The 27,196-nt window shown below is 43.7% G+C and overlaps 2 protein-coding genes across 12 annotated transcripts in view; one reads left to right on the top strand and one right to left on the bottom strand.

The window, feature by feature from the left end:
- GRHL2 (grainyhead like transcription factor 2) overlaps positions 1-19,336 on the top strand; it is a 155,031-nt gene extending 135,695 nt beyond the window's left edge. For 2 of the 4 annotated variants that reach the window (XM_081070220.1, XM_081070222.1), the window contains exons 15-16: positions 14,229-14,293; positions 16,372-19,336. In XM_081070220.1, coding sequence (XP_080926346.1) covers positions 14,229-14,293; positions 16,372-16,486 — 180 coding nt within the window. In that variant the 3' untranslated portion in view covers positions 16,487-19,336. The remainder of the gene's footprint in view (positions 1-14,228; positions 14,294-16,371) is intronic. The other 2 variants (XM_081070219.1, XM_081070221.1) reach the window with 1 other exon arrangement.
- Positions 19,337-22,753: 3,417 nt separating this feature from the next.
- The window catches only part of NCALD (neurocalcin delta), a 410,486-nt gene continuing 406,043 nt past the window's right edge, over positions 22,754-27,196 (bottom strand). For all 8 annotated transcript variants that reach the window (XM_081070493.1, XM_081070498.1, XM_081070492.1 and 5 more), the window contains one exon: positions 22,754-25,454. In XM_081070493.1, coding sequence (XP_080926619.1) covers positions 25,357-25,454 — 98 coding nt within the window. In that variant the 3' untranslated portion in view covers positions 22,754-25,356. The remainder of the gene's footprint in view (positions 25,455-27,196) is intronic.

Raw genomic sequence — 27,196 nt, 5'->3', positions numbered from 1 at the left:
TTTAGTATGACTATTTTAAATATAATTTCTAACTCCCTCCCATTTTTTTTTTCTTTTTTTTCCTACAAGTGCGTTGTAGAAGATCCAGGGTTTTTTTTTATAGTGATAGAGACAACAGGTCTGCAAACGGCTTCATTAAAATTTAACGGCATCTTGGGTTATGTAGTAAAATGTTAAAATGTATTATATATAGTGCCTATAAGTGGAACCATTGTCTTTTGTGGCTGGTTTCTATCAGACACATTTCAGCATGTTTTTGAGTTTCATCCATGTTGTGGCACAATCAGTATTTCATTCTTTTTTTATGGTTGAGTAATACCCCGTTATGTGTATAGACCACATTTTGTTTTTCCATTCATCAGTTGATAGACATTTGGATTTGCTCACCATCTGCTATTGTCAATTGTATTGCTGTAAACATTCACATTCAAGTTTTTGTTTGAACAGTTGTCTTCAATTCTTTTGGGTATATACCAAGGAGTGGAATTGCTAGCCAGACACAAAAGATCACATATCGTATGATTCAATTGATATGAAATATCAAGAATGGGCAAATCACAGAGGTAGAAAGCAGAGGAACTGGGTGAAGGGGTAAGGAGAAGTGACTGCATTTCTGTTTAGGGTGATGAAATGTTCTAGAACTAGATAGTCCTGATGGTTGCACAACACTGCGAATGTACTAAATGCCACTGAATTGTACACTTTAAAATGGTAAAAATGGCGAATTGTATGATATGTAAAAAATAATTATTCATTGTTCATCTAAAATTTAAAAACAAAACAAACGTGTGAGATTGTTACCAGTGCAGCGTCCCCATTTCCCCCCGTGGCAGGCATCATTACCAGGTCCCTAGGCAGTTCTGAGTATGGCATCGAGGAACAAGCGCCCCCTCCAACACTGATGGAGGCCATGGGGATCCTTTCTACCCGACAGGATTCTGCATTGAAATGGAGTTCATTGTTACTGGAGCTAGTGTGCCTGAAGGAAAAACAAAATAGAAATGAACACAACAAAAATATGATCCATATCTCTTCAAGTGAACCAGGATTTTTTAAATGACCCTAAAATTGCCAGAGGTAGATTTATGAGCTAAAGAAGCCTATAAAATATTTAGACCTCTCTGGGGTCCTTTATTTCATAACCTCAACCTGGCCTCTGAGATCATGTCACTGAAACTGAGTTACCCAGGACAGTGGTGAATATGAAAGTTAACTAAGCAGTTGTTTGAAATGCATCTTCAACTCCAGATTCTGGTTCTGCTGAATTGGAGCTGGAGTGGTGGTAGAGGATCAGGATTCTGTGTTTTCACCAAGCTCCTCGAGTTCTCTGAGCTCAGTCGGATATGAGAACCACCGATGTAAACCAATTCTGAGCTGGTGCAGGAAGCTGTGAATCAGATCCTAACACCAGTTCCCAGCCGAGGGACACACCAGGTAGTGGTCCCCAAACTTTAGCATGCTTCAAGGTCAACCAAGGAGCTCGTTACCAGTGCTGATTCCTGGGCCTACCCCAGGAATTACGTCCTTTTCCTCGGTGTCTTTCTTTCCCTTCTGTGACTTCTGGCCATTTCTACCAAAGTTCTGTAGCTGTGGCCTTGCTGGACCATCGTGGGGTGAAATCACCTTCACTCCCACCCAAGCAGCCGCAAGTAACCTCTGTCTACACTCCCCACCACAGCAGGACCGGGCTTTTGATTCCTCTCCATAGAGCTCATTACACCTTCCTTGCTCTGCTTTGCTGGGGCTGAGGGTAAAGTAATGCATCCTGTCTTTTGACCTTGTAAGCCATGGAAAGATCAGGTTCCCCACGCTGGCTCTAGTCAGATTCCTTAGAGCAATTGTGACTTCATCACTCCTTCATTAAACCTGGAAAGAAAAGTTTTATTAAAGCACCAACACAGGCTATCTCCTATTGTGCAAACGGGAAAGCAGGGCCAGAGAAGGTTTTTGGGATTTCCAGGTGACGTGGTCTGGTGGTGAATTCTGAAGGATTGACACTACCAGCCCTTGGAATTTGGGGGCAGCCATGAAAGACAACAGACTCTATGGTATTTCAGTGAAGACTTAAGTACACTGTGAAGTGAGAAGGCAGAATTGTGAAGAACATTGTTAACTGTACCCTAAGTTTATTGGGGACCTGAGTGGGGTTAGAAAGGGCTCTCTCTGGGGTGTGGGTTCTCTGAGGACCAGCACCTCACCAGTGTCTGACATTTTACCATCCCGACACCAATGCACACTGGTAGAGACAGTGTAGCCTAGTAAAGTCAGCATTTGGAGTTAGGACTCAGAAACCTGTGTTCATTTCCTGACCATGCCTCATACCAGCTGGACAAGCTTCTCAACCTCTTTTTCATCCTTAAAATGGGAATAACAATAATACCTACCTCACAGGGTTGTTGTGGGGCTAAAATGAGACACTACAGATGTAAAACTCTCTGTTTGATTCCTAAGTACCAGATAAGGTTGAGCTTTTGTTACTTAAACCATTATTTTGAGTAGGAATCAGAGCTTGAAAAGTCACAGAGTGAAGATTTCCTTTTTTTCCTGAAATTTTGAACGTGTAAATAATCAGCTTCTCATAGACATTGTCCAAAAGATGGAAAGTTATTTTAGCTCATGATCCATTATGTAATTTCCCACTAACTTGTCATTTCAGAGGATACACGGAGCTGTGGAAGCTGTGTAGGTAACTGGGTCTGCAGCTCTGGAGGTTGTATGGGGAGTTCCCCTCCGGAGCCCAGAAACAGAAAGCTGCTCCCAAGAAACGATCTTTACGCTCCATAGTCCCCAAGGTCCCATTTTAAACAAAGCCTCAAAACAAGAAGGCAGTGTGACCCTAACCTCCATGCTTTGTTATCACTTCTATTTTAAAAGTCATATCATCACGTGTGGGGTTTTATATTTTTTAACAACCAAAAGGTACATTAAAAAAAAATCCCTAACCTTTAAGGAAATCCGTTTAATCAAGGGATATGTACTTAACCTCGAGCCATAGCTTTGAACCTTGTCACTGATTGAAAATGGCTTCCTATAAAAACACAATCCCCCACTCATCGTGGACCCAGCATGTGCTGTGGCCCTGGGATGTTGTTTCTCTAAGTGGGAGACGCCATTGGACTCTACTAAGGTACTCTTCAATGGTGCCATCGCAGAGCCCCACACTTGACCTTCAGAATCAGGCTCTCTGCGGTGGGCCCAGGAATCAGCACTGGTAACAAGCTTCCTGGTTGACTTCGAAACACGCTAAAGTTTGGGGGCCACTACCTGGTTTGTACCCTGGCTGGGAACTGGTATTTAGGGTCTGATTTCGCCCTAAGGTCCTATGTGCATATTCACACAGAATGGGAATAGCCCCGCCTCAGTATACCGCTTTTCGGGCCAAAGTTCCTGCAAAAGCAGTTTTGAGCAGGGGAGTGGCCCTGTAGGCCATTCTGTGTGTACAGCCCCACCCCTGTGGGTTTCAGAATTGGCCTGGGTCTAGGCTACCTCCCTTATCCTTCATCGGTGGTGTGGGAAGGCCAAATACTCTCTTTGCTGAGGAAGGCACCCATAGTCTTCCAAGGACAGCAGACCTCACAACTCCAAGTATAAAAGTGTGCCTTGTGCAAAGAATGTGTGTGTGTCGTGCAATTGTTTTCAATAGGAACACCTACTTCGTATCAATGTATAAAATCCTTCACATGGTTGTATTCCCTTCCTGAACTAGTTATGGAACGGTTGGTTGTGCCTCAACTCCCTCATTTGTAAAATGGAGTCATCGCAATCATTCAATGAGTCAACACAGGCACTCAGTAGACATTAGCAGAGAAGATGGCAATGGCATTGATGGCTCAGCTGCTTCCACAGCAGGACGGTTTGGATTGCTTTCCAACGGAGAACCTTCTCTTATTTCTCCTGTTAAACTCCAAATTCCTTATCCTCAGTCAGGCATTATTTTGATATAAGAGAAAAATCTGTCCTGGAGGAAAACACTTAACAAAAAAGTTTTGTACTTCTTTTCCTTTTTAAAAATAATTATTATTGGCAATCGGTGGTGGAATGTCGATCTGTCATGGAGACAGAGTAGAACAGTGTCACCACCTTTCCTTCAGTTGGAAACTGAAGTCTGAGTCAGAAGGTGCTACATCAGTCAGATGCGTTGAACAGTTTTGAGATGGTCACAGTGTTCCCACAGCCTACACAGATTTCCTGAAGTCTGTAAGTCAGGTCACTTAATAAGATGAAATAGTTCTGTTATCTTGAAACTGGGTTGACTCTATACTCAGCAGACATTAGACGCTCCTTTGAGATAATATTACTGCATTGTTCTTAATTAGAGAAGTCTCCTGTAAGACCAGGGTCCCGGGTCCTGCCATACACACACACGCAGCAGCATGCAGAAGGAAAAGGACTGGAGAACTTGATTGAATCGGGCTCAAATCATGACTGCAGTCCTGAGCAGGTCAATCTCAGAATCTTTGGTTTCCTTCCTTGCAAATTGTGGAACATGCCTACATGGAAGAATGGTTTTATGTGTACTACCCTTGACCTCTCATTGGCTTAGAAAGAACTCTTGACCACAACAAAGAGGAATGGAATTATTGTTTAATCTGTGCTGAACTGGGCCACTTTTGTATGAAACAGACTAGATAATTCTTATTTACTGGTCGTGAACCTCACAGACCTTCATTTCACATGCCAAGAAATCGTTATCCATGCAGATTTAGACACCTGGATACAAAAGCTGTGACTGAATATTCCCATAGTTGGTGTCATAAATACGGTGGATAAACTCGAATGTTTCTCGTTTCACCTACATGTTTGGTATTATGTCAAGCAATCCATGCAACTGTGATGATTCACTTTGGATCCTTTATTCTTATAATTAGGTTTTAAACTTGATGACAGCCAAGGATTTGGTGATGATGGAAGTAGTGGAGATGACATGCGTTTTCAGGGTTGTTGGTTTTTTTGTTTTTTCGTTTTGGCATTTCTGAGTGAGTTTACCTAGTAATCCTACAAATAGTCTTCGGGCACTACAGCCTTCTTGGTAGTCCTGGAGCCCACCAAGAGCACTCATACCTCAGGGCCTTCGTGTTTGTTGTTCCTTCTTTCAGGAGTGCTCTTCTGCCATATCTACAGCTCATTCTCTCACTTCCTTCAGGCCTCTGCTCACATGGCCCTGTCTCAGGTACACCACCTACAGAGATAACATCTCTATTATTGCTTTACTTTGCTTTGTTTTACTTCACCGTGCTTATCATGACCTGACGTAGTTACCACTTGCTAGATGTTTATTGTTTCTCATTTCCCTAATAGAATGTAAAGTTCATGAGTACAGGGGCGTTGTCTCTTGTTTTCTGTGTATGCCTACGTCCTTGAGCTTCTATGTGCCATCATGCTGAGTGCTGTGGGTGGCGCAATTTCACATGCACTGCTTCATTTGATTGTCAAAATATTCCTGTGAACTTGGCAGGGTAAATATCATTGCCATTTTACAGATGTGAAGAGTGAGGTCCAAAGAGAGACTTCCCAAGGTCTGATAGCTCCACAGAATGGTGCAGCCAACATAAGCCCTCGAGCAGCTGAAGTCCGACATAGGGAGATGTCCAACGTACGTGTATTGGAAGTTGTTACAAGAATAATATTCCGAGTCACAGCTTACAACAACTAAAGGAAACAAGCGTAGGCCATAATAAGACATTGGGCAAGAAGTAGTATGTGTAGTGGTTGACCCCCTACAGACAGAGTTCAAATCCTGGCTCTGACCCTTGGGAGTGGTGCGACCTTGGACAAGTTACTCAACCCCAGTTTCATCATTTCTGAAATGAGAGTAATAATAATGTGGGATATTCTAAGGATAATGATAAAATGAGCTATAGGGTTGTGTGAGTATTAAATTAGTTCCTACACAAGGTACTTAAAGAAACACACGGAAATACTCTGTAAGTGAATATATATGACTGTAAATGTGATGGGGTGGGGCGACAGATTGAGATTCCTCCAAGCCAAAGGGGCCAGAGAAAGGAGCTCTCCTGGTAAAGCTAGCTGATGTGTACATGGAAGAGGTGGCCCAGGGACCTAGGAACCCAGGAGCACTCTTCTATCCACACGAGTCATGCATGGAGGTGAAGGCCTACTAGAAATGCAACCACCTAGGAAATATTTGCAAGCAGGAGTCCATTCTTTTCAAATGTACATCTTAGAGCCCACACTGAACAATTTCTAACTCCAGATAAAAGTTATTGGCTTCCAGAACAGGCAGTTTTGTTGGATGCCTCTAGACATGGCAGACTGAGTCTCACATTGGTAAAAACCAATGGGAATCTCTAAGTGCCACCGTCACATACATAAGGTTTCTGGGCAAAGAGAACTCTCCACACAAAGTTAAAAGTCTAACAATTACAGGTCATCAAACAGCCATTGATGAGATATGTCTAAGACGTAGGATCCTCCTAGATGTCAAGGAAGTCTTTAAAAACATTAATAATGAGCCTTAAAAGTTATGAAAGTGTATGCTTAGTTCAGACAACTTGAAAAGCGCGCAAGAACAAAGACCAAGCACTTCGAATCCTCCTGTTCTGAGAACTATCATGTCACATGTGCTTTCCAAGCACAGAAGGGAGGGTTGTATGTTGATATCACCCAACATCATTCCAGGCAGAAAGGAATCCTGTAATCTGCCCTCCCTCCCACAGATGGCTGCTTTCCCCCACATGATATCCTACAGTCTCCTATTTCCAGGGTTATGAATTGGCAAAGCACATTTCCTTGCCTCGACATGTCAATGTGGCATATTATCAATCTGCCTTTGCCATTGACAGCCCTTTGGGGGCAAGACTTTGCCCTCCTGGAGACTGTTGCCCTCGGCAGCTTGGTGCACATGTGTCAACATTGCTGGTTACTTCTTGGTAATGGGTGGGGGGTCCATGATCCCCACACCACACAGTCTCAACATATGCCCATTTTCTCTGAGAGTTCAATCTGAAACCAGACTGCTAGGTTGTTACCTTTTAAATCCTGTCACTGCTACTTACTAGCTGTAGGACCCTGGGCAAGTTACTTAATGACTGTAAGCCTGTTTTCTCACCTGAGAAACAGGGCTTGTAAAAGTCCACCCCCTCCCCATTGTAATGATGTGAGGATTGAGCAAGTTATGAGATGTGATAAAAAAAATATGGTGAATGTTTAAATTTTTAAAAAGTTTATTACTGTAAAAGACACATTGCCATTAATTCCCGTCAAAATTCTCCCCCTTGCTTCCAATACACTTATCCCACTGTTTTTGCCACTTTCTAAAGCAGTTCTGGAAGTCCTCTTTCATGAGTGTCTTTAGTTGTGCTGTCGTGGCTGCCTGGATGTCCTGAATCGATTAAAAATGTTTACCTTTCTTGGTCATTTTGACTTTGGGGAAGAGCCGGAAGTTACATGGTGCCAGATCAAGTGAATAAGGTGGATGGGGACACACCGTAATGTTTTTATTTGACAGAAATCGCGGTACCAGAAGTGATGTGTAACACGGAGCCTTTCCATTGTGATCACAAAATATGGTAAATGCTAATGCCAAGTGCCATCCAACAGAAAGGCAGTGATCTTCAATACAGGAAGTGGCATGTCGAACCTTAGTAACAGTGTGTGACAAGTTTCAGCTTGTTCAGTGCAGTCAATCAGGTGTGAGCTATGGTTGAGAGAAGGTGTGTTTTAAAGTGTGCCGTAAATCACCCTCCATCATAACAATGCTCTGTGTCACACATGCTTCTGGTACAGCAATTTCTGTCAAATAAAAACATTACAGTGTGTCCTCATCCACCTTATTCACCAGATCTGGCTCATGTGATTTTTGGCTCTTCCCCAAAGTCAAAATGATTCAGGACATGGAGACAGCCACAACAGCACAACTAAAGAGGACTTCAGAAAGTGGCAAGAATGATGGGATGAGTGTGTTCGAAACAAGGGGGAGTATTTTGAGGGGGATTAATGGCAATGTGTCTGTACCTGTAATTAGTTTAAACATTCACTGTATTGTTTGGTCACACCTCATAACAGATGTAGAGCTCCATCGTCTATACTGTAGGCGCTAATGAGCACTCAGTAAGTGCCAGCTACTGCTCCTGCAACTTGTAGGAGGCCCAAATCAAAACTGGAATTGTGCAGGTTTTATGCAAATTTCTTAGTTCTGACTGTGATCAGTTGATTTGTGAGCCCAGGTCTATGCATTCATGCTTTGGGAAACTGGGAGTCAGACCTTTGAAAAGAGAAGATCCACCAATCTGATTCACTTCCACAAAAGGGGAACTAACAGATTTGAGCCTGCTGATGTGGAGTAGAAAAAGGCTTCTATTTTATTCTATTTTATATTTAATTTAATTTTAATTTTATTTTATTTGTTCCAAGTAACACTAACCAAAGTTCAAAAACCCAATTCTTGCAGGCCAAGCGACTCACGATGATAATTAGGCACAAATCACAGGGACCCCAGGACTATAAACAGACAACGAGCACTTGTGTAGAGCAAAGTATGCTTATCAGGGGTATCAGGGGTCTTACCTTTTTATGCCACGGACTCCTCTGGCAGCCTGGTGAAATCTACGGACCTTTTCAGAATAATGTTTTTAAATGTATTAAGTAAAATATGTAGGATTACAAAGGAAACCAATTATATTGAAATGTAGTCTTCAAAATAACAAGAGCATGTTTGTGATATAGGACTATATATGCTCTTTACTCATGGTTTAAATATGATCTCTGGGTATGATCAAAAGCTACTGCAATTTGGAAGTATAAAGGATGAGTGTATTCAATATTTTGAAATGCGTACAGAATTCTAATATAACATGAAAATATCAGTGATTTCCACTGGTAATAAAAGACAGGTACTGCTAATACTACTGTATGCTCATAATTGCAGGAAATGCTAAATTCCAGTTCAAGGTTAGTGAAAATACAGATGTCTGTTTTCCCCCATACATGTTCATGTATGTACTCTTTGGGCATCTGTAGACCCAGTTAAGAAGGCCTGGCTTTGACCAGGTAGGCTGAGGAAATAGCTGCTCCAGAAATTATGCTGAAGTAAGTTGCTCCTCAAGCATTTTATCTATGCACCCACTGTGTTAACTGAGCAGTTCTAGAACCCCAGTGAGTGGGGAAGGTGGTGAGCTCATCCCTGAGAAATGCCACACCGAGTTCATCCTTCCTTTGTCCCTTCAGCAAGGCTTCATTAGGGCCTTCAGATCGGCATTTCACAACTCACATCGGCATTTCTCTTTTGATTTACATGTGCAGGTATGGACACTGGGAGTCCTGACAAATAGTGTGGATGCCAGGCTTAGGAGGAAGAGAGAGGAAGTAGAAATTCTTCCAAAGAGAGATGGTGTCAAGCTTTGTGGAGGAGTGACAAAAGCTAATTGTCAACCCTACATTATCAGAGTGTCTCACCAGATTTGGGAACAGCAATAAGGTGCTCAAAGAAACTTGCTAGTATTAGAGTTTATTTAGACAGATATAACCTAGCATCTTCCCAAACAGCTTAAAGGAATTTAATTTCTGAGGAAGGGATGCTGAACTGCTGTACAGCCAGGGTTCTATAGGAATACTTCCCAATAATTACGCATTTCTAGAAACGTTAAATTTTGTATTTCTAGTTTTATTGAATTGTGATCTAATTTGACTTATCTTTGTGTGTGTGTGTGTGTGTGTGTTTGTGTGTAAATACATGTATGTGATCTAGTATGTTGATGATATTATTCAGCTGTTCTTATTTGTCTATTAGATTTGTCCACTTACAAAAGGCATATATTGAAGTGTCCCACTACAGTGGTTTTCAAGTTTTCCCCTCCATCTATAATAATTTTTGCTGAAGTGCCGTGTTGGATGTATAAAGCTTTGCGATTGCTTTACCATTTTCATACATTGTTGTGTTTTTTTTATTATTATTACTACATCCTGCCCATTCTTACCTCATCAGTCTTAACTTCTACCTTCTCTAATTAATATTAATCTCATCACTCTTGTTTTCTTTCTGTTTGCATGTTTGGTGTGGTCATCATCGCCCATCTCTTCATTCATCACATGTGTTAAGTGTTTTTCTTAAACAACACACAGTTGGTTTTCTCTCTCCTCATTATTTTTTTTCAATCATTTTCTTCTCTCCTTCCCTCCCTCCCTCCCTTCCTTCTCTCCCACCCACACTCTGTCTTTCAATGGAAAAATTCATTTCATTCTCATTTGGTGTAATGACTAATACACTTAATTTTATTTCTTCCATTTTCCTTTTTGTTTATAGTTTTTTCCAATTTGTGGTTCCCTCTTACTTTGTCTTTAGCTTTGCAGTTGGATTAAGTTATATATTACCTTTTCTTAAAAGTTATTTACTTTTCCTAAATTGTTTCAACCCTTCCTCTCCCTTATTTCTCTATGATTTGAAAATAAAATTCCAACTGTTTTTCCCCTAATACTCTATAGCTCCCTCAATTACCTCAGTAAGATGAGACTTTTACAGCTTTCATTTCTCCCCTTGCTAGGATGAGTCCATTGAAATGTTTACCCCATACTGTCCCCACAAACTCCTGATTTATTGATGTTGCTGAAATAGTTTAACACTTTCTTTCTAGGAAACGATTAGATTTTTCCTTCTATTATGTTTGTTTTTTTTACTTCAACAATCCTTATTTAGCACTTATTTCACATGTGCAGTGTATGCACCTGAAAATTGATAGATGATTATACGTAGATAGATACTCATATAGATATATAACTGTAGTTATATATACACATATATATACGTATATATGTGTGTATATATATATATATATATAGATATAGATATAGATATATAGATATGTGAGGTTGGACAATTAAGTTCGTGAAATCATCCTAGAAAAAGTGCTACATACCTCATTGCTGAATATCACTATGGTCACCTTCAAAGTACTCCCCTTGGGAAGCTATGCACTAAGGCCAGCGCCTAGTCCACCCTTCAAAGCAATTTTGGAACTCTTTTTCTGGAATGGCCATCAGAGCTGTTGTCATATTTCCCTTGATGTCTTGAATGTCTTCCTTTCAATATTTCCTTTATCTTCGGGAAAAGAAAGAAGTCACTGGGGGCCAGATCAGGTGAGTAGGGAGGGTGTTCCAATACAGTTATTTGTTTACTGGCTAAAAACTCTCTCACAGACAGTGCCATGGGAGCTGGTGCATTGTCGTGATGCAAGAGCCATGAATTGTTGGTAAAAAGTTCAGGTCTTCTAACTTTTTCATGCAGTCTTTTCAGCACTTCCAAATAGTAAACTTGGTTAGCTGTTTGTCCAGCTGGTACAAATTCATAATGAATAATCTCTCTGATGTCAAAAATGGTTAGAAACATCGTTGCAACAAGTTCACGAACTTGGTACATATATGGTATACATATCGATATATATATAAACGTATATGGTGCATATATAGATATTATATATACATATAAAGAGTATATCCATGTATATATAGAGTCTATCGTCTATCTGTCTATCTATCTATCAATCATCTATCTATCTATCTATCATCTATCTAACTTTATGGCACAACACTGGTTGCTTTCTTTTTGCTCCCCCGATGGCCTAGATGAACTCTCTGTTCTGATGCATTTTCTGTTTAGATAGGGTTCTTTTGAATTTTCTTCAAATGGGATATTTGGGTGAAATGCTCTCTGAATCCTTGCATTTCTTAGATGCTGTTCTTTCACCCTGAGGAGCGAGGTATAGCTTGTTGGTGTATAGGATTCTGGTAAAGTCATTTTTCAGGTGGTCTGTAAGGGTTATTCCACTGTCCTTTGGTTTGTAGTGTTGCAGATGACAGGACTGAATTAGGTTTCTTCTTCTTCTCCTTCTCTTTCTGCTCCTCCTCCTCCTCCTTTTTTTTTTTTTTTTTCCTTTTTTTTTTGTTTTGTTTTGTTTTGTAACTTTCTGTCTGGGAGGTTTTTGTTACCCTTGGAGATCTGGCACTTTTCCGAATGGCCAGATGTATGAGTCTTTTCTCATTGATCTCTCTTGGGATTCAGAATACTCCCCTCCTACCCCAAAACATGGTCATTCTTCTATTATTTGTTCATCGATTTCCTCTTCTTCATCTGTTTCTTTTTCTCTGTCTGGGACTTCAGGTATTCACATCTTAAATGGCCTGCCTCTATTCTTCAAATCTCTTTTTTTTTCATGATTTTCATCTAGCTATGTGTTTTTGCTTTGTACTTTGAAACTGTTTTTCTAATTGATCTTTCCTAATACTTACTGGTTTGCTGTATTGACCATGTATCTTTCAGTTCATTTACTGAACTTTTAAATTTTTTTTCATTCAGTAATGGTAATTTTAGATCAGAATTTTGTACATGTGTGCTGTACAGCAATCTTCGCAAGCGTTCTTTTATGATCTTCATAAATGCTCTTTTATGGTCTGCCGAAGTGGATGCCTCCAACAGGAGTTCTGTACCCAGAGAGTAAGCTCTTCCCATAATCCAAAGCTATGCTGCAGTGGCCGTAGAGCTCTTTAGCCTCTGTTCTTAGCCCCTGCTAGACTGCCCAGTAGTCTAAATTCAAGCCTCACCTGTCTCAGCTGTTAGTGAGCCCCATCAGCCACTGGGCTCAGCAGAGGCCGGCGGAATGGATTTGGGAGGGGGAAGGCATGAAAGGCATTTAGGGTAAGTCACCCCAGACTTCATCTCTAAACTACCGGTATTATTACTTTATAGTTACAAAAGTGAATCATAATCATTGTGAAAATAAAATAAACAGTACAGGATTAAACAAAGTAAAAAGTAAAAGAATCTTCTTATTTCTTTCGATTCTTCCAAGCTAGCTACCGTTACCTTGGTGGGTCCTTGATATGTTTGCAATTTACTTACATATATTTTTTTAAAAATACAAATGGGATCACATTATATATATTATATATAATATAATATATATATTATATATAATATATATACACATATATATGTATATATATACTGTTTTGCAACTTGTTTTCCCCCCCTTAGTATGTTAACATTTTTTTTCATATACAAAAAGTCGGACAATTAAGTTCGCAAACTTTCCACTGTTCATTTACACAGTGGAAAGTTTATGAACTTAACTGTCCAACCTTCGTAGGCTTCCCACATCTCTTTTAAGTATTGAATGACTGCATGGTTTTCAACTGTGAAAATATCAAGATGTGCTTATGGTTCTAGCTATTTCTTTATTTTGAACAGTGACGCTTTGAAGGCTTTGCGTACATCTGAGTGTTTTTCTGTAGACCAGATAACTAGATGTGGAATATATGGGTCAAAGGATATTTGCATTTTAAATTTTAATAGCTTCTACCAAATATCCCTCCAAAAAGGTTGAGCTTATTGCTTTGCCATCTATGGAATATAAGAGTTGTTTCTCATACTCTGTCTGACACTGTATTATCAATTTTTTAGTTTTTGTTAATCTGATAGATTAAAAGTAGTATCCTACTGTTGCTGTAATTTGAACTTTTAAATTATGTATGAAGTGGTGCATTTTCATATGCTTATGTCCTATTGTATTTTTCTTGTGAATTCACGATGTTTTCTTCCTTTTCCCATTGAATTGTTATATGATGATGATGGTGATTATTATTATTTGCAGGAGTTATTTCTAACTTAAGGAAGTTAGTTCCATGTCTGTCATTTGTGTTGCAAAAATGTTTCCCAGTATATTGTTTGTCCTCAGCTGTTTATGGTGGTTTTTGCTGTACCGGTCTTTTAAATTCTATGTTGTTTTATCAACCTTTTGACCTTTTTTCTTCAGGTTTCATACCTTGCTTGGAAAACTCTTCCTTACTTGAAGATGATATCTATACAAAGAATTGACTCGTTTCTTCTTAAATGGTTTTATCTTTCACATGTAAATCTTTGATCTGATTTATTTTGATATAAGGAATGGGGAAGGGATCTAGCGTAACTTGTTAAATGTTTTCTATATGACTACCTGTTTAATTCACTATAATGATTAGAGTCCATCTTTTTCTGACTGATCTGAAATTACACGTTCATCATCGATTAAATTTCATGTGGCTGAATCTACTGTTGAATGATTTAAAGTTTGTCCAAAGGGAGAGAGCCTTGCAAGTGAGACATTTTAAGAGTTTGACTCATGAGTGAAGGTCACTGGCACTCAGGAAAATCTCCAAGAGAGTGAAGTTGGAACTTTCTCTCTGCCTCTGCTTGGGCGCACCTTCTGTGTTCATCTGCCTTTTTATTATTGGTGTTACAGATATCTGAGAAATACGGGCTGCCTGTGGAGAAGATAGCAAAGCTGTACAAGAAAAGCAAAAAAGGGTAAGAAACTGAACTTAAATTGATTTCCAAATCAGATGAGTTAACATAGTGCTTAAAAAAAAAAAAAAGATGCCTCTTTTTGTTAGTTCTGTTGTCCACCTTTTATAAAAATTGTTTGTCATCCATCCAAGTAAGCAGCTTGTGAGTGCAATACATTTTGAAGACCTTTAATGAGAGAGAGAGGGAGGGTGATAGTGCATTGTCAGCATGCCAGCTGAGATGCCCTAATCCAGTGACAGGATTAGTGGGTGGAATAGAGGGGTCAATGGAAGAGTGGCAAACTCACCCTTCTGTAGAAAGTGGAGTTTATAGGGAATCCCATGCTGCTCTTGGGGTTGGTTTCAGGGTGGGTCAGGAGGAACAAAAAGCATTCATTCTTCTGAGATAATTATTAACAAAATGATTTAAATGACCATTGGACCTGTTTGTTCTCAGTGTTAAGAGCAATAGCTCTCATTTATTGGATGTTCAGAGATTCTGGGTCCCTTGCTACGTGCTTTATGTGCATTGCTCCATAATTCCTCACCACTCTATGAGGTAGATTCTTATCCCTGATACTGAATATACTGATGAGGAAACTGAGCCAGATGGAGGTTAAGCGTGTTGCCCAAGGTCTCATGTTCAGTAGGTGGGACAGATTTGAACCAGGTCTGCGGCCCCAAAGCTGAAGTGCTTGTCTCCTCATTGCTCTGTACCACCTCCAGTTCTCCTGGGGCTTCTTGTGTGTGAGGCCCCAAGCGCAGAGGCTACAGGAGCTGGATACGGTGTCAGGAGAGTGTCTCCACTGAATCAGCTTCTGGAGCCATTTTCCTACAAAAAGCAGAAAATAAGTCTTTAAATCCTTCTCTGGGCGTCTTTCATAAAGGAAATTGATTATCTGGGAAGCTCAGGTTTTCAGAGTGACGGAGTCTTTTGGTTGATTGGGAGTCAAGGAAGAAACACTTTCCGCTTGAGCCTTTGTCAGAAAGGTCACTAACATGCATATTACAGTTTTTTCCAAGGTCAATGAAGTGGGCTGTGTTTGTTCTCTGATAGTGAGATTTGAGTGGTGGCTCACGGTCTTGCTGCTGCTCAGAACCTCAGTGCCAACGTGCCAATGGTGATAACATTTCACTTTCACTGAGCACTGCATCAGGCCCTGTGCTAAATGCTTTAAACCTAACAACAAGCCTTTAAAGCGGGGTCGTTATTTTCAGTTTTGCAGAAGAATAAACTGAAGCTCTGAAAGTCTAAACAACTTGCCTGATGACAAAGAGCCGTAAATGAGAGTCAGTTCTTCATTCTCAAACTAAGATCTGTTTGACTTCAATGAAAGGGATTACGTCATGGACAGACCCTGAATGTTGCTGGTTTTCTTAAAACTAAATCCACTGGGGATAGTTAACCGAGGAGTAGTTCACATGTGGGAAAGTATGAGCTTCAGACTGAGGCAAATCTAGTTTCAAAACCTAGCTCAGTCATGATCTAGCTGAACTTGGGGGGAATGATTTAACCTCACTGAGCTCAGTTTTTCATTTGCAAAATAGCAGTGGTCACACCTACTTTCTAGATTGCTGTGAGGATGAAATGCAAGGTCCCTGAAACACTGGGACATATTACATGCTCAGAAAGGATAGCTGAGCTATCCTTATTTTCCAAAGTCTTGTTTATTTTCCTCTTCCTTCTAAGTATGAAATACTTTTTAAGATGCATTTTCAAGAATCAGTATTGTTTAATGAAAATAAGGGACCTAACTGTTTAGGTCCTGGCTCTGTCAATAGCTAAATCTGTGGGTTCAGGAGACTCTGTTAACTTCCGTTTACCAGTCGGTAGAGCAAGACGGTTGGATTGAATGAGCTCTGGATTGAATGAGTCTTGAGGTTAGTTCTGAGACGTCGAGGCTTTGCTTTCCTCAAATTGCTTTCTGGAGAAAGAAAATATAATGAGTGCCTTCTTTCCCTCCTTGTCTCCTCTCTTCCACCCCTCCTAGCCTCTCTTGCAAAGAATAGCAAAGGGAACCCCAGCCTGGAGCCTGCTGAGCACACGGTTCATGGCATTTTTGTTTCTTATCTTCCATCCCTCTCCCCCCACCCTGGCAGTATCTTGGTGAACATGGACGACAACATCATTGAGCACTACTCGAATGAGGACACCTTCATCCTCAACATGGAGAGCATGGTGGAAGGCTTCAAGATCACACTCATGGAAATCTGAGCCCTGGTCTCGGCTTGCCCTCGGCAGGAGCCCTCAGTGCATTCCTCCGCGGGAGAGATGGAGGCCCTGGCCCCAGAGCCCGCAGACCCACCTCACCCATCTCACAACTGCTGTTACACGACTGCGCTCGGGGGCGGGGCAAGGCACCAAGCCCCATTCCTTGTCAGTGTGTTTGGCCCATCCACCAGCTCCTGCTGTGCAGCTGAGGCCCAACCCCCTTGGGAAGGGGCTTTGGGCCTGTCAGACCCTTATTTATTGTCCACCCTGTTCCAGAGCCCAGGGCCAGGCCCGCCAGGACTCTGCAGGTCCCTGCTGGCTCCAGAGGACACCATCCAGAGCCCACCCCTTCAAGGGAAATACCGCCAATCTATTCATCTCGAGTAGCCTTAGAAGGTCTCATCCCGTTGGTCTTACCTCTCTACTTCTCCCAAGTGGCTGGACAAAATGAGCTGCTGCTTGGTGCAGTAGTCAGAGGTGGGGAAAGAGATGGACACTCCCTTACTGGTCAACCCTTCAGGTTGCTCTGGAGAAGGTCATCTTGCTAGATACCTCCAGGGGTCCCCAGTGAGTGGCCACCAGGCCTTGTACAGGAGGACATTTAGCTACCATGTAATTAGTAAGTGACACAGAAGATATGCCTGGCTATCATGTACATAGTGTTCATAATATTGCAATAATATATTTTATCTGTGGTATGTGGGCATGTTTACTGCCACTGGCCTAGGGGAGGCACATACCTGGAGACTGCTTCCTACAAGAGGTTTCTGCCTCTGTGCTGTTCAGGAGACACTCTGGGCTAGGGAAGTGGCCTTTAGGGTGTCAGGTGACTGCAGCGGGTGCCAAGATGGACGCTCCTGTAGGCATGCCGGGGGCTTGAGCCTGTCCACAGAAGGAGCCCCATCTCCTATCCAAGGGCACAACCCACCCTGGAGGCCACCACCTTTATCTCATGGTGACGTGCTTTGCTTGAGTCTCCCTCTAAGCGCTGCAAAACTCCTTGGCTGTCATCAGGAGCCTGGCCACTGTGCAGTGACTCGTAGCTTACAAGCACATCCTTCATCTCAAGTGGCCCCCTTAAAAGCCTGACTGCAGTTCTGAGAGCGTTGCCAACAGCTCAACTCTGAATGGGCAGGCCGGGGGCTGCCTCTTGGGCCTCACCAGAGAGGGAGGGACCAGCCACCTCTGCTCCTGGCTGCTGGATTTGGAGGGAGGGAGGGAAGGACCATGCCCCCAAGGGCCCTGGCTCTTCTGAAACCAGCCTCCGGAGGAGAACCCCATCTCCTGCTACATGCCCTGGGAGACCAAGAGGAGAAAAACTGCTTCCCTAAATAATCATGAACCGTCCTGGACTGCCGTTCTCTTTGAGGGACTAGTGGTTTGCCTTCACCCTTGTAGGTGGAAGCACTAGCTTTTTGGTAGTTAGACACATCTGCCAGCCAAGGTCCAGCATCTAGGACAGGTTCTATGTAAAGGCCCAAATTTGTTTGTAAAGCACTTTGACATCTTACCTGGGGGCTCTCCAAGGGCTCCCTGCCCTCCCACTCCATTTGACCCAGGGGCCCAGAGCAGGATGGAAGGGCTGCTTCCAGCTCAGCCTTTTCTCCTTGAGGCTGCAGAGGATTTGAATTGAAATGGGGGGCAGGTGCCGTGCGTGGGGAAACCTCTGGGTGCTGGTGAAGGGACACCTTTCTGTGTGTCTTCTGGACACCTTACCCCTCCCCGTGATGCCAAAGGTTTGCAACCTGGATTCAGCTCTGCTTCAGTCTGTCCCATCCTCCTCCACTCTGTGACTTCCATGCCCTGGACCAGCAGCTGGGAGAACCTCCTGGGAACTAATGGAGCTCTGTTCTAAGATGGGCACATTCAGTGTTGGAAATACCTGATCTGTTATGCACTTCCCGTGCTCCTTGCCTTAGGAGTAGTTTCAAACATGATTGGCAGGTGGAATGGCAAATACTATTGGGCTGGGGCATAGGACTACAGGGCAGGGAAAAAAATCAAATTTGGGGCAGTTTGACACAGGTTACCTACTCTTCTCTCTTTAGTCTCTGTGGAAAAAAATGTTTGCAGGTCCTGTCCTAGGCGGAGGATGAAAAAGAGATGCTTTTGCATTTATCCCAGGCCCCTGAGCAATCACTGTGGTGACCACTGCCAGAACAAAGAACATGAGGTCAGTGCCACCAAAGGGTGGTGCAGTGTCACCTCCCACCTGTCCCGCCCCCTCTGCATTCTCAGAGTGCCCGTGGCTTAGCCATGATGTGTCTTTCACTGTGTATGTTATCAGAGTTTTGATGAAGAACTTTTGCTGAGCAAAAACACTCCAAAAAGAGGAAAATTTGCCTCCTCTTCTTTCTTTCTTGTCCCTTAAATGAATCACACTCAAATAAATTAGCTTTAAAAAAAAATCCATGTAAAATAAGGGACATGTGAAACAAGTGTTTTTTTAAGACATACCCAAACGGCTTAGACTTTACAGGTGTTTGGAAATTGGGGCCAACAGAAAAATACAATCACACATCATCTTGGAATTGGATCCTAAAAGACTAAGGCGTGTCCCGGGCCAGAAACTTAGGAAGCATGAAATGAATCAAACATTTCCTTCTTATTTAAAATCGTGAAAAGGCAGCAGAAACAGAGGGTTTGTGCCAAATTCTATGAACAGCCCTTTCTTAAAGATAAGCAAGGGAGATTGATAGATGAACAATGTGCTCTCGTGTTTAAGAAAAAAAGCAGATGTAACTTAATAGTTTTGTAAATGGGAGAAGGGGAATCTATAAACTATAAATACAGTTATTTTATTTTTTGTACATTTTTAAGAAGAAAAAAATAAATATTCATAAAGTAAGAGTAAAGGACAGTGTCTGGTACTTTCCATGAGGTTTGTGTGAGGGTTCTTTGCCTGAATGGAAAGGAACCTCTGTAAGCTTGGAACATTCTAGGCTCCCCTTTGAGCACTAGGCTTCGACACAGTATTTCCTCTTCTGGGTGACTTGTTGGGTCCTACCCCAAGGTGAAGTGAGAAGAGGTCTGAAGAAGCCCAAGAGACTTTCAGTGCGACCGTGACAGGCCAGCAGGGTGGCTATTCTTGGCCAGTTCCTCAGGGCAGGGAGGAGGTTCTGTCCGTTCACTGCAACCTTCCTCACTCCCAGCTCACTCACCCCCACTGAATAATCACAGAACTTTCCTGTTCCGTAGTTCATCTGCATCAATCTCTACACGGGCTAAGGCCACATGGCTGAAACTCCAGTTGCATCACAACAATCTCTTGCCCTGGAACCCACGGGCTTGCTAGTATCTGTCAGCTCAGAAGTGAACACCTCGACTCATTATCCCAGTACTTACCGGTGTTTCCTCAGTGAACACCACCTATACTCCTTCAACCATCGTCCCGAGAGCCTCTCTGTTCCAAACAAGTAGCATTTCTATATTCTACATCTCACCCCTCTGTCCCTCCATGTCCGCAGCTTTCAAATCTTGGCTAAAAAGTTGCCTTCAGAAAGCCTTCCCCATCTTCATCCCCAGCAGCTTCTCTGTTGGGCCAGGGTGCAGGGAAGAGAAGGCTGGGAGAAGTGCTTATTGAAGGGGCTTCTGGAGAGATCGGTGGATGAGAAATGGGCCATGGGCCTTTTGTCAGGATCCACGTTCCAGTCTTAGTAGAGGGTCTGAAGCCATTGCCCACAGGTCCTGCTGAGGCTGCAGCTGGTCTCTGCACCTCCCCTGAGGCACCCACTCCCTGGATGCACGGCAGTCATTGTCCTGCTGTCCTGTGAACTTTGTTCACCCTGTGTGCCACTCCTCCTCCCACCTCCCTGTCCTGGGACTGTAGGTGGGTAGGCCAGGATGACCAATTGTCAGGGCCAGACGGTCCAGTTCCACCTTTGACCTTCTGCTCTATACCAGTTCAGTTCAGTTCCTGTGGACCAGGTGCTGTGCCCCTTGTTGGGGACAAAGAGGCAGATTAGAGGCAGCTGCAGTCTGCCCTCAGAGGCTGTGACGTGCCACGTGATAACAGCCCAGCTTCAGCAGCACAATAATAGGGGTAAACCCTAGGGGAGTCAGGATTCTGTTATCCCTTCAGTCCTAAGGCACACAAACCCTTGGCTTTTCACAATGGGATGAGAGGTCACCAAATGTGACTTTGAGAAGGCTGCCAACTCAAGTGCCTGAACCCTATGGATCTGAGGGTCAGTAGGAATGGGGGTGGGGATGGTATCTGGGCCAGTCCACATCCTCCAGGAAGCACAAGCCAAGATAGCATTAGATGTTCAAGAGATTTATTGGGGGAATTCGCGTGAAGGATAAAGGGGAAACAAGCAGGCAAGATAGCATGCAGACTGGCTCAAGCAACAGGAGAGAGGGAAGGAAGCAAGCTTGGGCAGGAGATGCCTCAGACTGCCTTGGCGAGACCAGCAGAGGGTCCCTGAGGAAGGCCATAGGCAGGAAGAATCCCTTGTAGGACAAGAGTGACCCAGTTCTAATACCCCCGCCGTGCACAGTCACTGACGGAGCAGCCCTGGGAGAGCGTGGCCTCAGAGTGAAGGTGGCTCCACAGGCTGTAATTGGAGCCTGTCAATCAGCTGTGCTTCCAGCAGCAGGTTCTCGCAACAGAAGATCTGAACCTCTGTGGTCATCACAGCCAGTTTCTTCTAAAAAGATCAGTAGAGATCCACTGGGGTTCTACTTTTACATGTAAACATTCCCTGAGTGGGTTTTCTAGTTTACCACTTCATTATGATACACCCTTCATCCCGGGGGTCCTTCATCCCTACATTTGTCTGAACTCTACTTAAATAGATGCACAAGTTAATTTTGGAGACTTGGGAATTCTAGGAAACAGCAGGGCCTCTGCTCAGCCTTTAGCAGCAAAAGAGAGGAAGGGGATATTGAAAGGACACTAGAGGCATATGTCACCTGCCTGTTCCCTGCGTAGCAAACACCTCTCAGGCAGCACTCAGGAAAGAACTTGATTTCTGCTCTGCTGTCCCAGGTGGGTGTGAGCTACTTCATAATCATTTTCATGGAGTTGGACAGCACTTACCAGCTGAGCCGTGAGCTTGGTCTCCAACTTATTTGCTAATAATTCTTATCCCTACTTTCCCCTCCACCTGCAAGACTATAATGCTTAGAACTGTGTTGGCTCAGCACTGAACACTCAATGCAAGCGCAGTCAAGTGATTAAATACTGATATTGGAAAGGTACATTTTGAGTGAGACTGTCCATCTGTCTGTCTACAGATGTGCGATATACTCATGGCAGAGCTATGAGTATTTAATAAGGGTCAACAAGCTGAGCTGCCCAGAATTTTGAAGTTGTTTCACCAATCCCTTCTAGAGAACTATTAAAATGCCATCCATCTGCTGGAGAAAAGAAGTGATGACACGAGCCTCCCTGAGGCCCCGGCCCCTCCCTGAGCTTCCTTAGGGAGTTAACTCCACATTGTGGGGTGTCTTCAGAGTGGTCATTGTTGGCAACCCCAGGGAGATCTGGGACGAGGCATGGCACATTAACAGCCAGAGCAGCAGGTGCCCAATCTAAGGACCAGCCTGAGTCCCGGCCACACGCCCAGCATTCCAGTGTAGAGAAACCTGTTTGAAATGAATGTACCATTGGTTTTACCCTTGGCCTGAACATCTTTTCACTTTGCAACCATCTTTATTTGTGAGGTAGATGCAACTGATACTCTAGTGCCTTGGAAAATGCAGGGGCCAATGTTCTTTCTCTTGTTTCTTCAGCCACCTCAAAACCCAGAAAACTTCTGCCCAGTGCTGACCACTCAGCTAGGGCAGAAACCATACCGAGGAGGAGGCCAGTATCAGCACCTGGACACACACACAGGCACGGACTCAGCTGGAGCAGCAGTTTAGGCGTGGAAACCTCACGGCCCAGACAGTCATTTTAAACAATCGACGTGTTGGACTGCCAAGGTCAACTGGTATAGGAGCCACTCCATATGATGGGATATATATATATATATATATATATATATATATATATATATATATACACACACACACACACACACACACACACATATATATAAATTATATATATAATTAAATATATATACTTAAATCCACTTGTGGCAAATTTTATATATATATATATTTATATATGTATATTTATATATATGAATAAATATATATATAACTAAATCCATTTGTGGCAAGTGCCCCCTGGGCCACAGAGACAAGGTGGGATGATAGCACCCTCAGCACCCCTTCCCACCCTAAACGAGGGTATGAACAGTCAGTCACTCTGTCTCATCCTTCAAGTTGCAAGTCACTTTATTCCAGTCCCTTGAACATCACAGGCTGGCTTGATTTCAGGCAGGACAGACTCCATTTCCAGAGGTCCCTCAACACAGCAATGACAGTGAACAGCCCCACACAGGAGTGATATAAACCTTTAGGCACCCAGCCTACTTGGTGCTGCAGAGTCCCTTAGCCAAATGGAGTGCACTGGGTGAGACATACAAAGACCTTCCCGGGAAGGAGGAGAAGAAGAAAAACAATCCTTGGGAAAATACAGACAGGCTCAATGGAGGGCCAGGACCAGGGCTTCTCTGTACACCCCAGGTGTGGGGGTGTTTTCAGCCATGTGTCTGGCTCTGTTTTCTTTCCTAAACAGCTGGAGACCCTCTTCCCTGCTCCTCACTCCAGTTCTAGGTTCTAGGGAACAGAATGAGTCTGGCTCAATAAGATGTCACAGCCGAGGGCAGAGAGTCCAGGTGAGTTTCCCAAACATTAACTGACTCTACCATCTAAGGAGAACTAAAAGGAGGAATTAGGTCTTCAATCAAGAACAGGAATAAGCGGGATACACTTCCTGAACACTATTGATAGAGGTGCTGGGTTCCCTTGCCCACTCTGCACTCCATGTCTTAATTCCCTGGTTTTCAAAACCCGATTTTACCACTTGAGCCATAGAGGAACTTGGCAAGTCTCAGTATAAAACCACTATGAGAAACTGACACTCAGAGGCAGAATAAGATTATTTTACTATGTCCAGGTCTCAAAATTTCACCCTGTAAAGCTGGTTCATTTTGGTCAACCACACAAATTTGGATTTTTGCTACCCGTTAAAATGGACTCAAGTAACAGGCAGGAATCTGGAGATTGGAATGGGCTCAGCATCATTTTCCTGGTGGTTATGATGTCTACCTTGTTGTGGTTCTTAGTCTACAGGAAGTAGTGTGGCAGCAGCAGACCCACTGGGGACCTCTCTGCCTTTTCTTGGGGCAGGTTCTCCCCATCTACATCCTTGGATGTTTGAGCTTCCTCATGCCTACGGCTTATGAAAATACTTCCCTATGACCAGCAATTTTTACTCTTAACTTTTAGTTCAAATTAGTATGTATGAGGTCACTAGACTGAACAGCAACTCACATTTGTGTTGTCACTTCTAGAAATAGAAATTGGCATTCAAAGAACATGGTGATGGAAAATGCTTCTTGGTTCTCCACAATGGGCCTTGGAAGCCACAGACGCACTTGCCCATGCCTTCTTCATGATGAATCAGATGATTGCCCAACCTCTGACTCTCTTGGGCTATTTGGGGAATGGAAAGCCACCATTCCAGATATGGCTCCCCTAACCATTCATGTGGATGAAACCATTGGGATGTCCTGAAACTTTATGCGATTGGGGAGCGGGGGAGTCTACATAATATTGATCTGCTCAGAAAAGCGCCACGCCTCCAATGTAATATTACCAATGAGCTGCTGGGCTGGGTGGGCAAACCATCACCTCACATCTCATAAATATTACCCTTTTGGTGCTCGAATTGACGTGTCTCACGTAAACCTGCTTCTATTCTCCAGGCACTGCTACTCCGGAAAAACATTCAAAATTAAATTTGGGCCCTAGTCATGGTTACTTTGTACTTTTCTGGAATATATAAAATATACCTGTTTGGTGCATTTGTGCAAAGACAGATATGACTTTAAAACAAGACATAGACATTCATTATAGTTGGCTTACTTCACAATAAGCTACTAGAAACAGTCTTCTGTAATAAGATTGGATTAGTGCTCACTAAACATGCAGTTCATTTAAACAAGGCAAAACATTTAATTTGGTCTGCAATACCCAATATTTTATATACAGCTTTTTTTTTTCTTTTTTAAATCACAAGAGGCAACAAGATGGGTCTGGTCTCGAAATATAAGTTACCATTTGTGTTTAAATTTCCAAAGAAAGTCATCTTAGCTCAACTAGTGTAAACCTGTGAAAAAATAGCTGAGCCATCTTTTCCCTCTCCCCTATTAATTTACCTTAAAATGTTCACAGCTTAGAAACTACAGCCTACTGGGGAGGGGGTGGAGCGGGACTGCAGGGGAAATTCCCCAGGTCCCTTTAATAGCCTGGCCCCAGAGGGTTCCTTGTCCTTGGGGATCCTGAATCTGGTGACGTCATCCCTATGGCATGTATGACAGCAGATCCAGGGGGAGTTTTGTTTTTCAAACAAGCCCCTTGCAGCTTGCAATAGCATCATTGCACTGGATTGCTTTCCCCTCTCTTGCCTCCCCGAGTCTTCAGTTTTGGAATAGAGACATTAGAATCAAGACAAAATAATAATAATAATAACGATTAAAAATCATCAGAGCAATGAACACCACAAAGCCTGTGCACGACAGCACTGTCCATGCTCTCCACAAGTGCGCTGGGGCTCTGGGCAGCCCCATGAAGCATCCAGGACAAAAGAAGCTGAAGGCGGGCATCACGGAGGAAGGTGCATCTGACCACACAGGGAACAGCATCACCGTCAATATTGTTTGGCAAAAAAAACAAAAAAAAAACAAAAAAAAAATTTGTTAAAAAGAAAAATCACAAGGGAACACAAGCAGCTCTACGATTCCTGGCGTGCAGGCTCAGAACTGGCCGGCACTGCTGGGGTCACACTGCAGGAGGCGCACTATGGATGGGTCGCTCTTGGCCCCTCGGATGAACTCTTCCAGGGACAGTTTTCCTAGAAAGCAAGAAGATGGGTGAGCAGCAGCAAGTGCATGAACTTACACTGTTCTCAGGACATCCTGGTGGCAGCGATGGCTCCCTTTGTCCCAGTGGTCCCACACCATTCCGATGTGAGACTCACAGGTCAGGGTCTTGTTCACCATCTCAAAGCCAGCACCTAGCACTACTACTGCTCCCTGAGAGCCCACTGTGTGCCCACCCTGCTGTGCTGCTGGCTGGCTCTGATGTGACCCCTGCCCTCCTGGCTCTTCCAGCTTCAGGTGCCCTGGAGGGACTCACTCAGTATTTGTAGAACAAATGTCCCGAGCCATTATGAAACCGAGCTGGGCTCTCGCAGCACCAGGGCTGTTCCCATGCTGTCTCTGGGAACCTTTGCACAGATACCTGGCGGAGGGCCCCTTTCTGGACAGCATGTGAGGACACCTGCACCTTCATATGAAGTAAGGAGAATAAAGGTGTATGTGCGGGAGGCAGAGAGGTATCCCGGTGGGTCCCTGCCACCCTGACAGGCTGGAGGAGGGACACTGGACTCCCACTCACCCTGAGTCCCTTTCCTTCCGGAGTAGGTATTGAATGCCCTTCCAGGCCCCCCAGTCAAATTCTCTGCGGGGAGGAGGCTAAGCCTGTCCTCAATTCCTGGTGCTTCCAGAAGGACCCCTCCTAGGAAGAGCAGCTGGGCCTCCCTGTTTAGCTCTGCTCTCTTCTTTCCATTGGCAGGAGCTGCCTGTGAGAGGACTCGCTCCTCTCTGTTCCCACCCTTCCAAATCAGTGCAGTGCCTGCCTTCCTCCCTGCTGCTGAGGGTTTTGTCCCCACTCCAGCAAGCTGTCTCACTGAGCTGCACCCTGGAAGGAAGCTCGTCCTCTGGCTTCGATTACTGCTCTTTATTTCTCAACTTATTCCAGCTCCAGGCAGGCGGATGCTATCTATTGAAGCCTTCACAAACCCTGCCCTCCAGACTCCAACAAATATGTCTTCCCATTAGCCACAATCCCCTCCCCAGCACCTAGTTCTTGGTTAACCAAATCCACCTTATCTACATGAAGGAGCAAGGCAGAATTTATTTTTCTATTTATTTTCAATATGTAGAGCAGGCCCCATCTAAGGTTTGTGTTCTGGCCATTTTTTATGAGCTATGCCCGGGTTTGAGCAGTGGTTAAACCAGTGACAACTTCCTCAGGTTTGAAGGCTGGTATGAGGGAAAGAAGATGGGAGCGGTCACTTGACCAAATGATCTCCCAAAGGGCAGCTCTGAGACCCCAAGTCTGAAGCTGCAGGGCCAATTCTGCATTCAGTGAATACATCAGCCTCTCTCGGGTTAACTACTGTGTGCTTCAGAGTTGGCGCCTGGGTTAACTTGCCTGCAGGCCAGACTTTTCACATCAGCAGCCAAGGGTTAGAGGCAGAATTTCAACCAAAAGGAATCTAATGGCAGGAGACTCTAGGTGAGGCCTCTGCAGCAGGCAGGGGTCCAGAAGCATAGCAATGAGCTGCGCAGCAAGGCTCCTGGTGCTCTGTGATCCCACTGTGAGCCCCAGTGCGGGGACCCTAACTTCTCACCTGCCATCAACACACAGCGAGTTTTCTCCTGCAGTGTGTGGCTCTTCTCCCACCCTTTAGCCCTGTTCTAAAGAGGTGGTTGGGCCTCGGGCAAGACACAAACTCGGCTGTGTCCCCTGGAGCACCAGCAAAACGTGCCGCTTAACATCAGCAAGTCTGTTAACTATTAAAATAATCCT

The sequence above is a fragment of the Rhinolophus hipposideros genome, assembly GCF_964194185.1.
Source record: "Rhinolophus hipposideros genome assembly, chromosome: 13".
NCBI lineage: Eukaryota > Metazoa > Chordata > Mammalia > Chiroptera > Rhinolophidae > Rhinolophus > Rhinolophus hipposideros.
This window is presented reverse-complemented; position numbering and strand designations above follow the sequence as displayed.